This window comes from Engraulis encrasicolus, chromosome 5 (assembly GCF_034702125.1).
Source record: "Engraulis encrasicolus isolate BLACKSEA-1 chromosome 5, IST_EnEncr_1.0, whole genome shotgun sequence".
NCBI lineage: Eukaryota > Metazoa > Chordata > Actinopteri > Clupeiformes > Engraulidae > Engraulis > Engraulis encrasicolus.
The window spans coordinates 37,948,474-37,960,973 of NC_085861.1; the positions used below are offsets into that span (position 1 = coordinate 37,948,474).

General features: G+C 44.2%; 2 protein-coding genes across 2 annotated transcripts in view; both read right to left on the reverse strand.

Annotated features, from left to right (window-relative positions):
- prpf3 (PRP3 pre-mRNA processing factor 3 homolog (yeast)) overlaps positions 1–12,500 on the reverse strand; it is a 99,956-nt gene that overhangs the window by 21,807 nt on the left and 65,649 nt on the right. The window lies entirely within an intron of this gene.
- tars2 (threonyl-tRNA synthetase 2, mitochondrial) overlaps positions 1–12,500 on the reverse strand; it is a 44,275-nt gene that overhangs the window by 11,957 nt on the left and 19,818 nt on the right. Inside the window, exons 9-11 of the mRNA XM_063199248.1 lie at positions 7,534–7,632; positions 6,773–6,939; positions 2,219–2,381 (exon numbers count right to left, since the gene is read on the reverse strand). Coding sequence (XP_063055318.1) covers positions 2,219–2,381; positions 6,773–6,939; positions 7,534–7,632 — 429 coding nt within the window. The remainder of the gene's footprint in view (positions 1–2,218; positions 2,382–6,772; positions 6,940–7,533; positions 7,633–12,500) is intronic.

Below are 12,500 nucleotides of genomic sequence, written 5' to 3' on the forward strand. Positions count from 1 at the left end.
TGCTTATGCTTATATTGGCCCCTGGTTTGAGTAGTCCAAGTAGATACAGGGACAGAGACTCCAATACAGAGACACTCTTCAAGCAACTCTGCACCAACACCAAGGGCGCACACACACACACACACACCCACATGCACACACGCATGCAAGCACTCACAGACACACATAGGCACTTCGGCTAAATGGTGCTTATTTTGGCCCCTGGTTTGAGTAGTCTAAGTAGATCAATAGAAAGACACTTCAGCACCCTTGCTCCAACATCAAGGGCACACACACACACACACACACACGCTCGCACGCACACACACACACATCAGATTTAAATTAGATCGCATTTGGAAGCGTGAGCACATAGCATCACATTACTGCTCTTATACCTCTTCATCTCTTCACCAGTAAACATTTCTCTTTCCTCTCTCCGTCTCTCCCCCTCTCTTTCTTTCGTCTCTTTCCATCTCTCCATCCATCCCCCCTTGGACTTGCTTTCGTATCTCTATCCCTCTCTTTCGGTCTTTCTCTCTATTTCTCTCACTTCCTGTCTATTCCTTCTCTCAGTCTCTTTCCTCCACCATTCCCGCCATGTGTCACCCTCTCTCTTTCCTCACCACCCATCCCCCCATCTCTCAGTAAAGCTTCCTCTGCTCTCCCTTGAAGAGTGTCCATTTAACAAAATCAAAATGAAATAATCCATTTTAAAACTAACTGAATTATGCACTTGACTGATGAATTTAGATTATTTTCCCAAAAGGTATTAGCTTCCAAGTAGGCAGGGGGTCAACAGCGCGCACGCACGCACACGCACACGCACCTCTCTGGCTCGCACTCTCAATTTCCAAGAGATGGTCTCTCATAAACTCATGGACAATTATTTCACTGTCCTGTCAGAAGCACTGTGTCTGTGTGTCATTGGAAGTAGTCTAAGGTCAATCTCAACATGACCTTGAATATATTTCAGAGATTTGCTAAACTAATTATGTTTGAGATGTTTACTAACCTAATTATGTTTCAAAGACATTTCATCTTTCTAAAATCAGATTTAGCTTCCATTTTAAGCATTGGTGCTCTTCCATTAAAAACAGCCTGAAGTTCAAAAGTGCGCCATCAAAGGGTGCGGCGTAAGTGCACAGAGATGAAATAATGAGGTCTATATTTTGTCAGATTGTGTGATGAGTGACTTTCAAGTTCAGATGTTTTAGTCCCACTGCGTCCACCAAGCCCCCCCCCCCCAAAAAAAACCCTCCACAAACAAACAAGTACGCACATACACAATCACACAACAACACACACATAGACGCTAAAGTGCGTACACTGCCACACTTACTTACACACACACACACACAAACCCTTACACACGTGCGCGCGTGCACACACACACACACACACACACACGCACAGTCGCACACCTTCACCTAGCTTTACTGCAGTTCTCAGATAACCCAGGCGATACCCCATGCAGTAGATGTAATTTTGCACATTCCTTTGAGAGTAGTTCACATATCACAGAAGTGATAGCCCACATACTCGGTATATTTAATATTGCATTGCATTCCTATGCAGTGACTGGAGCCAAGCCCTCCTATAGTAGACGGGTCTTTGGACTGACATCACACGCGTCAGTGATCCCAATGTTCACCTACAGTGCACATTGCACTCAGGGAAAACAAAAGTCTCTGTGTTGAAACTTGTGATGTTGAACTACATGTTTGTTTCATCATATTTTATAGTGAAATACAATCGAACAATAGCACACAAGATATATATCTTAACTTAAGCAGTCCAACTTAGACAAAACATCTGTAAGGCATTAGAGCGGAACACAACGGATGCATGTAAAACAATTTAGTAACACCAACCCAGAAAGTACATGCAATCATGAAGGCAATACATTTTGCCTGAATTGAAAGAATTTGACAATGTACAGTGCTGTGTGTGTGTGTGTGTGCCTCAAATGTATGGATGCGTATGTCTACCTGTGTGAGTGCCAGTGTGTCATTCAGGAGCACCCTGTGTGTGTGTGTGTGTGTATGCGTGTGTTGTCTTGGTTACCTGTTCAGGTGTGTGTGTGTGTGTGCGCGTGTATGTGTATAAGTATGTATGTGTGTGTGTGTGTGTGTGTGTGTGTGTGTGTGTGTGTGTGTGTGCGTGCGTGTGTATGTGTGTGTGTGTGTGTGTGTGTGTGTGTGTGTGCGTGTGTGTGTGTGTGTTTTGTCTGGCTTACCTGTTCAGGTGTGCAGAAGATGTGTGCGTCGTCCTGGCAGAAGCGTCTGACGCGCGTGAGGCCGGTCAGCGCCCCCGAGTGTTCATTACGGTGTAGTGCACCAAAGTCGGCCCAGCGCAGAGGAAGCTCCCGCCACGACCGCACTCGCTGCTCATACATCAGGCTAAAGGGGAGAGAGGTCAAGAACCAATCACATCCAAAGGAAGTCTTGACTGACACCAACATATCCCCCAATCACATCAAAAGGCGTCAGCTAAAGGCCAATTTATACTTATTGGCGCTGACGGTTGCAGAGCCTGTGCAACCGTCTGTGCGCGACCACACCCCCCGCGCAGAGGCTCTGCAACCGTCGTCGCGCGCCTCAAAAAAATCCTGACTACGCGACAGACGGTAATAAATAAATAAATAAAATAAATAAATAAATGAAGCTACAATGACTGAATTAGTAAGTAGCAAACAAACATCAGTTAAGCACTCGCTGCACAATGCCTGCAGTCTGACTACTGTACTGTAGCCTTGTAGCTATGTAGCCAAATGTAGCTAACGACATGAGACCTCGTGCGCAGATCTATAACATCAACAGTGGTTAGCGACCGTAAGCAACAGGCGCCGTTGCTGAACTATAATCTGCCCTTAAGTGTACTGTACTGTAATGGAATAATAAAACAAGTCAGGAGCACATGAACAGGACGATAAAAGCCTTGATACGGTTCTACGACATAACATCCTCATCTGATCACAACAGAGGAATTTGGAATCTGCAAAGGGAAGGAAGATAAATGCGCACATTAATCAGTGTGTGTGCTCCAGATTCGAGACAGATGCCGACACCTCATACACACTCCTTTTCACACACACACAAAAACACACGCACAAACCAGGGATGGAAATAAGCACCCGTCCACCTGCCAAAGACGGGTAAATTTCAGTGGTGACTGGTAATATTTTCAACCCACCAGTCACTTTGACTGGTGAAAACTTTCACCTCCACTCTAGCCAGGGCCAAGCTGCTGTGCCCCCCTGGGCCTATTCACCTAAACATGCTGATATGGTCATTAATATGAAACAAATGAGTATTTTTTTCTGAATACCGTAAATATAAAGTACAAGATAAAATGCCACAAATGCTTAACCACCATAGCCCTAATAAAGAAATAAATGAATAGGCTACACTATTTAGACATTGTCAGTAGACCTAAATGTGAAATAATAAGTGAACAGTGATCCCTTGAAATAATGGGATTGTCCCGTAATTAGAAACAAAAGTACTGTTCTATATAGAGCTGAAACTGAGCCCACAATTTGGTGAAAATGCAGGAAATTGCATCTAAGAAATACAATTTTTTCTGGGGGAGGACCCCCATACCCCCCACCAAGGTGCCCCCCCATACTCCATCAAATGCCCGTCCAACGACTTGGTTCTGCAGCCGGGTCTGACTCGAGCTATGAATAGCCTGAATGTCCAATTTGCCATTCTTCAACCTAAAATTCCTTAGAATGCAGGAAACTGTATCTAAAAAATCAAAAGCATCTGGGGGAAGGCACCCACACCTCCAACCACGTAGGACGTCCTCCTTTCTGTTGTTAAGGACAGGGTCAACCTAATGCAAACACATGTATATATAATCATACTAATAATAATTCCAATAATAATAGTTTTAATAATAATAATAATAATAATAATAATAATAATCATCATCATCATCATAATCATAATCATAATAATAATAATAATAATGAACTGATTTCAACTATTGTTATTATTATAGGAGTTGGTAAAAACGTTGAGTGACTGGTAGATTTTGAAATCTACCTGCCACAGTGACTGACTGGTGGGGAATAAACTAAAGTTCCACCTCTGGCACAAACGCACACACACGCACACACACACACGAACACCCACACATGCACACCCACGAACACACAGAGTAAAAGTGCAGCAGAAGGACTGAATCACTGGGTGCATGTTGGGGTGGTTAAGGATACAGTGAGGACACAGTCGACCAGAGGGTGAATTCAGGGGGGTCTAGAGAGTGAGTTCAGAGAGACAGAGAGAGGGGGGAGTTCAAGAGTGGCTAAGGAGGCTGGTCTGAAGGGAAGGGAAGTGAACTGCTGCTGGATGTTGATGACAGCGTTCTGCCAACAAACACAGCTAACGGCAACATGTAGACAACACGCACACAACATTTACAAAACGCATACACAACACGTCCAGGAAACATACACAACACCTCCATAAAACGTACTCAACACACATACACAACGCAAAGACAACACATACACAACATGAACACAACATGTACACAACACTAGCAACATGTACACAACATTTAAACAACACGTACACAAGGCCCCTGTGTGTGTCTGCCGTGTTTGGATGCGTCAATGCCAGCCCTCACTTCCCAGAGTAAACACCCCTGCTTGAGGTTTACTAATCATCTGGATGGGAAAAAAACACTCACAAACTCCCACAGCCTCACGAGTCACCACACACACACACACACTCACACTCACACACATGGCTAACATTCACCTCCACCCCACAATAGACCTACACACCAACATCCACCCCCAGCCCCATCACACCACACCGCACCACACACCCAGAAAAAAACACTCACACCAAGACCCAGCCCCACCACAGAGACAGTAAATCACTCCCATCTTCCCCACCACACACCCAGGAAAAACACCCTCCCATCATTCATCCCAGCCCCACCACAGGGCCAGTAACACACTAACATCGCAGGATTTACCTCCAGCACTTCATAATTAAGGTGGCCACCTTGAAAAAAAAACCCTACCACCTTGACAAGGTCCCTAGAAAAGGCAAAGATTTTGTATTGCATTGTATTGTAAAGTTGCAGTAGTAAGTAGCAAGGTCCACTGTGTAGGATGGTGGCAAGAGTAGGTATTGCAACTATGCTGCTAACTGAAACTGTGTTGCCTTTTGTGCCACATTTGATCTTTTCATGAGTATTTACCAAACAATTACCATGGACGGCATGGATTTCAGAAAGCAACTGCTGCTAATGATACTACACAGTGCAACTTTATGAAACCATACATTATTAGCGCGGTTCAGAAAACATTTCATGCGATATGATATGACACAGTGACAGCCAACCCACCATCTGACCTTGACTAACACATGTCCTGCGGGAAACATGTGTGATCACATCCACTCTCCAGGCCCACCACCATCTTCCACTCACCTACTACAGCCACCCCATGCCCCATTAAGACCATAGGTCACCTTGACTAGATCCCCTGAAAAGATTTTCTGGTGTGAATGTCATTTCTAGAGTTGGTTCACAAAAATAATATAAAATAAACCATTTGTGTTTTGGGCTTTCACATCATATTTCATGGGCTTTGAAATAATGATTAAGCCTGTTAGTCTCTGATTCTGGGTGTCCCCCAACCCTGACTAATACAGGAAAACACTGCTCACATCCAGCCACAAACCCCCAACCATCCTCCACCTACAGACCTCTATCCGGCCCCACTGCAGATCCACTACCACCATCACAAACCGCAACCATCACCACCAGCACCTGGACACCCATTACCTAACGCAGTTGTTTTCAACTTTATTTTTTGAGCCAAGTCACACAAATCTCAAGGCTAAATAACAATTGAAAAAACGTTGACTGAAAATGAAACTTTTTTCCAGGGATTAATAGTCATTCTAACTTCCCACAACACACTTGTTGCTCTCCCACGAGTGTTCCATGGCACAGTGGTTGAAAAACGAGACTGACAGTTAGGGAGATGGTCATGGGATTGGAAGCTTGCAAGTTCAAATCCCACACCAGGGGAAAGGATGTGGCGTGGGTGGTCTCCCCACCCCTCTCATCCATGACTGAAGAGCCCTTGAGCAAGGCACTTGACCCCACATTGCTCCAGAGACTGCAACCAATACCTCTGTACTTAAAATAACTTTAAATCATTTTGGATAAACGCGTTTGCTGACTGAACTAGAGTGCTGACTGAGTGAAATGCAATATAACGCAAATTAATGTCCTTCACCACAACTATTACCACCACTAAGACGAGACCCCCAGAGACGGCCTTCTCAACACAATACCACAACTATTCAGTTAAGTTCAGATTAAACTGCCTTCTGCTCTGCATGGGGTAATACTCTGAGTGCGCTTGAGCAAGAGAGTATGGGGCATCGTTAGAGAATGCCTAAAGTATTTCATTAAATCACTTGCTTTATCACAATATTACTTTCACAACTCACAACTTTGCATGCCTGCGTACATGTTTGTGACTTATTTCTGTGTGTGCATGCGCGCACATATGTGTGTGTGTGTGTGTGTGTGTGTGTGTGTGTGTGTGTGTGTGTGTGTGTGTGTGTGTGTGTGTGTGTGTGTGTGTGTGTGTGTGTGAGTGAGTGAGAGGGTTGCTGGTTGAGACAAAACACTTCATTAAAACAAACAAATGGCTCGTCTTGGTGTCCTAGCAACAGTGTTTACAGCAGCACAAGCAGGACAGAGCAGGAAGTAAGAAACAGGAAATGATGCGGGCACTGGCTGCGGGGCTCACCAGTGGGCGGGGCAGTTCATGGGCTTGAGGGCGAAGGTGTGGGGGTCTGAGGTCACGGTGAACATATTCTCGCTATAGTGCTCCCAGTGGCCCGAACGCTCCCACAGCGACGTGGAGAATAGGGTGGGCGTCACCACCTCACTGAAGCCACGTCTCCTATACTCACTCTAGGGGGAGAGAGAGAGAGAGAGAGAGAGAAGAGAGAGAATCAGTCATATATAATCCACAGAAACAAACCATTGTCAAAGCATACATATGTGAATTTAAATCAGTGTGTGTGTGTGTGTGTGCGTGCGTGCGTGCGTGCGTGTGAGCAACTAAGAGAGAAAGGGATTGAGAGAGAGAGGGTGAAGGGCAGGGACAGAGAGGATGAGGGGAAAAAAGAGAGTGACAGGCAGAGGCAGCGGCAGAGAGTGAGAAAGCGAGAGAGGAAATGAGATAAGAGGAAGGGAGGAAGGAAGGATGCGTCTAGAGGAGTGCAAACAGGAGGATGAGGAAAGAGGAGTGCAGGGAAGAAGAAAAACACAAACACATATGACACAACATGTCAGTCAGGGGAGATGATACACAACGACCGTGTGTGTGTATGTGTGAAAAGTTAATAAAAATGTATAGGAGTGACAGACTACATGCAAGTGTGCAAGTGGGGGTACGTATATGGATCTTGAAGTCGGTGTGTGTGTGTGTGTGTGTGTGTGTGTGTGTGTGTGTGTGTGTGTGTGTGTGTGTGTGTGTGTGTGTGTGTGTACGTGTGTGTGTACCTTTATGAAGTCTGTGAGTGTGTTGTAGATGTGAGCTCCTTTGGGTAGGAAGAAACAGCTGCCAGGGCTGACATCATTGAAGAAGAAGAGATCCTGATCCTGAAAACACACACACGCACACACACACACACACACACACACACACACATGCGCGCACACGCACACACACAGAGACACATGCATTCACACACATACAAACACACACACAACGACATGAGGGGAATGGAAATCTCTGGAAGTCTTGGCGTGTGTTGTAGGAGATAAGCTGTGCTGTTGGAGTCTCACTCACTCTGCATGCCGAGCATGAGTAAACACACACGCACGCACGCACGCACGCAGACACACGCTGAGCCGAGGTAAACACGCTGCCCGTGGACACACCCAGTATGGCAACATACCTTAAAACACACACAAACAAGTAAATATCCTAAAACAAACAAACACACACACACACTCTTGGTGTAGTTAGTAGTATCTTTTGTCTTGACCTGTGTAACGCCGCATTATGTAATAACGGTGCAATATGTAATAATGTAACAAATTATTACATAATGTGGTGACAATCGCCGCATTGTGTAATAATTTACGCATTTCGTAATACATTTCTTGAACGCATTTCGTAATAACTTTTTTCTCATCTTGTAATAAATTATTACAAAATGCGAAATTTATTACGGAATGCGGCCGCAACTTTTTTTTTTGATGGAAATGTAATAACATGGTGCATTATGTAATAATCTATATGGATATGTTTTTTCTGCACTTGGATTCAGTAGGCCTAGGCGCAGCACACATACATAGTCTCAGTGACATGGTATAGTCACTGCCCTCTCTCTCTCTCATTCTTCTCAGTTCTCAAACTGCTCGAGAGTCGCGAATGATGCGGTTAAAACCGTTAAGAAATAATTTCACAACTTTTTGCGTGCAACGAGTCCAACGAATGTCTCGCACTTTCTCTGCTACATTACACCAATTTACAGCGACATTAAATAGGCCAGGTCTAAACACTTCACGAGGAGGTGAAAACTTGTCTTGCACTTGCGTGGGTCTGTGGCGAGAGAGAGAGAGAGAGAGAGAGAGAGATACAGAGAGAGAGAGAGAGAGAGAGAGAGAGAGAGAGAGAGAGAGAGAGAGAGTGTGTGTGTGTGTGTGTGTGTGTGTGTGTGTGTGTGTGTGTGTGTGTGTGTACGCACGGAGACAAACCTGGCCCATATTGATCTTAAGCCCCATCTTGGCTCTTTGGAAATATTCTTAACATTACAAAGGCTATTTTAATATTTTCCCCCAAACAACATGAATCAAATCCCAGGAAAAGACCAACCATTATAAGTGACTCGTGGGGAGCTGTCCATGCTGGTGGTGCTTAATTTTTCCCGATATTTGCCCGTGGAGTAGTGAGTCTTTCATGTCTGCCTACATGCGTGCCAGGGTCTGACCATGGTGCTTTTTGCCCGTGGAGTGAGGAGACTGTCTTCTTGCAAAGCAAGAAGTCATAGCACCCGAGAAAATTGCCACTCTTTGTCCTATTTTCAATTTCAGTCCACTGTTCAGTAGGCCTATTAGGCTGCAATCAAATTCAATAGCCTATGCTCATCCACATGCACGCGAAAAACAATAACCCAAGCGGCGGGACTAATTCGATTATATTCCTTCCAAAAATATCCGAACGTCACAAAAATCAGTTATTTGCATTGTCCGTAATTATACCAAACAAAAAGGTATCAATAAAATAAATCAAGTCTTCAGTTTCGATAATCCACGTTACAAATCCTCAACAACAGCAAGCCATTCCTTCTCTGCTATGAGGCAGGCAATGGAACAAGTGCAGACAGTAGGCTATATGACCACGTTGATGCTGCATGGCTTGAAAGGATTCTGTCTAAATTAAATATCTTGGATAGCCTATATAGACCTAAAGATGAAAAAGACCTACAGGTGAAAAAGAGAGAAACCTGGCTGCGTAAACCCATTGGCACCTATAGATGTATGAACTGCCCTCACTGCCCAAATGTTACACAAGCCAAATCTTTTGTGGATAGGCTACTAAAACCACGAGAGAATACGGACAGAGAGATTTCATTAATTGCAATTCTACATTTGTCATATACCGCCTAACTTGTCCTTGCGCTGAAGGGTTCTTTTATATCGGGCGCACCAAAAAAGGCGCATGCGAGATAGGCTAGCAGAACATAAATATGGTATCAGAGTGGGCAATTTTGACTATCCCATGGCGAAACATATGAATACCATGGTAAAAATGATTCTCTGCTGCGCATACAGGGCGTCGAGCATATCAAACCTCTTCCGAGGGGTGGGGACAGGCTAAAAAGACTTAGGCCTAATCAGAGGCAGACTTTTTGGATACACCAACTGGATGCCATGCGCTATCCTGGTCTAAATGAGGATATTGATTTTACTTGTTTTTTGTGATTTTTATTTGTACTTCTGGTCATTTTTTCTGTGGCATCACTTATTACCCCAGGCTATTTTTAATCTTTGTTTTCTATGGTGTGCGCAAATGTGTGTAGTGCGTAATGGGTCACATGTGGTGATGTCACTATTTAAGGGAGGCCTTTCTTTTCAACGATGAAGACCTGGTGAGGTCGAAACATGTCGGCTTTTTAATGTAACCCCAGCCCAGTACCATTAAAGGCTTTTTAATGTAACTTATCGTTTGGGCACCTTATTTTGGAGTGCCTGGATGAACTCTTCTCTCTACATGAACTGATCCCCGATATCCAAGAGCACCCAAAAACTTAAATGAACAGACTGAAGACTGCTTGAGCTTCCAGCCACCTGTGTGCCTTTCATTGCCAAAATAATGTTCTGACTTTTATCTAAATTATTTGGTGATATCCCTCACAACAGTACAACAGCACATAGGCCTAATGGCGAGAGTTTTTCCCTCAGCACGTAATGAAAGCTAATCGGACGTCTAATGACAGGTGGTGCTGACGGACAGCGCACGAGGGAAAGAAGTTGCAAACTTGATCGTGTTCGGTTTCGTCAGTCCAGCGGAACACTTCTGGCTCTAGAAAATGAATCTGTATTGCAACAAATCTAGTTAGGCCTAGGTCTATATAGGCTATCCAAGATATTTAATTTAGATATTTAATTTAGTTTTCACCACCTCGTGAAGTGTTTAGACCTGGCCTATTTAATGTCGCTGTAAATTGGTGTAATGTAGCAGAAAGTGCGAGACATTCGTTGGACTCGTTGCACGCAACAAGTTGTGAAATTATTTCTTAACGGTTTTAACCGCATGATTCGCGACTCTCGAGCAGTTTGAGAACTGAGAAGAATGAGAGAGAGAGAGGGCAGTGACTATACCATGTCACTGAGACTATGTGTGTGTGCTGCGCCTACTGAATCCAAGTGCAGAAAAAACATATCAATATAGATTATTACATAGGCCTAATGCACCATGTTATTACATTTCCATCAAAAAAAAAAAGTTGCGGCCGCATTCCGTAATAAATTTCGCATTTTGTAATAATTTATTACAAGATGAGAAAAAAGTTATTACGAAATGCGTTCAAGAAATGTATTACGAAATGCGTAAATTATTACACAATGCGGCGATTGTCACCACATTATGTAATAATTTGTTACATTATTACATATTGCACCGTTATTACATAATGCGGCGTTACAACCTGTCGTAATGTCTGCTGGAATTGTATGTTTGTCTTGCTATGCTCATTATGTGCACTATGTGAATTACTGTATGTGTAAGCTACTTGATACCTGAATATTCCCATGGGGTTCAATAAAGTAACTGCGCACGCACGCACGCACGCACGCACGCACGCACGCACGCACGCGCACACACACACACACACACACACACACACACACACACACACACACACACACACAGCGTGGGAGGATATCCTAAAGCACAACACAACACAATGAATGAGGGTAAATATCCACACTCTGCAACCGCACTCTGCCTAATAGCGCACTCTGCATGCTGAGCATGGATAAACACTCATTATCAACTGATGAAAGAAACAAGACACCACTTAGCAGAGACGCCCAGGGTTGTATGCATGCTGGGACCAGTGTGTGTGTGTGTGTGTGTGTGTGTATGTGAATGTGAATGTGAATGTGTGTGTGTGTGTGTGTGTGTGTGTGTGTGTGTGTGTGTGTGTGTGTGTGTGTGTGTGTGTGTGTGTGTGTATGTGTGAATGTGTATGTGTGTGTGTGTGTGTGTNCCTTATGACCCGTCAGCGACTGAGAGAGTAATGCACTCCTCTTTCTCTGTCAGTGTGTGTTTGTGTGTGCTTGTGCATGTACGTGCGTGTGTGCGTGTGTGCGCATACGCGTGTGTGGATGTGTGCGTTGAGTGTGTGTGAGCGTATGTTTGGAGCCAATTCCAGCGATGACACCAAAACACAGCTGCGACTCTGCTGCCCAAACATGAAAAGGCTTTGAAATATTAATGGGCTTAATAAAAGCTCCTGTAGGAACAATGACTTTATTCAGGGTAATAATGGGCTTAATAACTTAGCAGAAAGCTCCGGCGTTGAGAACATGGCTTCCTTATAAGGGTTATAAGTACCATTATATTATTGTATTACAAAAGCAAAATGATGCCTGATACGTCCTCTTCTCTACATGCTCCTCCAAATCTGGGGTACATTTCTCCAAACTGTAATTGCTAACTATGTTAGCTGCTTTGGTTGCAATGCAATTACCCATTGGCAACTACGCAAGTCGCAAACTGGCTAACAACCATGCTTTCGAGAAAAACAACCCTGTATAGCTTCCCACGGTGAGGCACAGAGGATGACATCATGATTACATCAAAGGACAAATTCCAGTTTTAACCAATAGCAGCTTGAGAGGAGAGAACTCTGTGGCAGTGCTGTAGTCAGGGGCAACACTGGCAATGCATCTCACCACAAGAGTGTTACAGGTCTCAAGCCCACAGAGTGAACCTGATGAAGCAATAGCGAAAC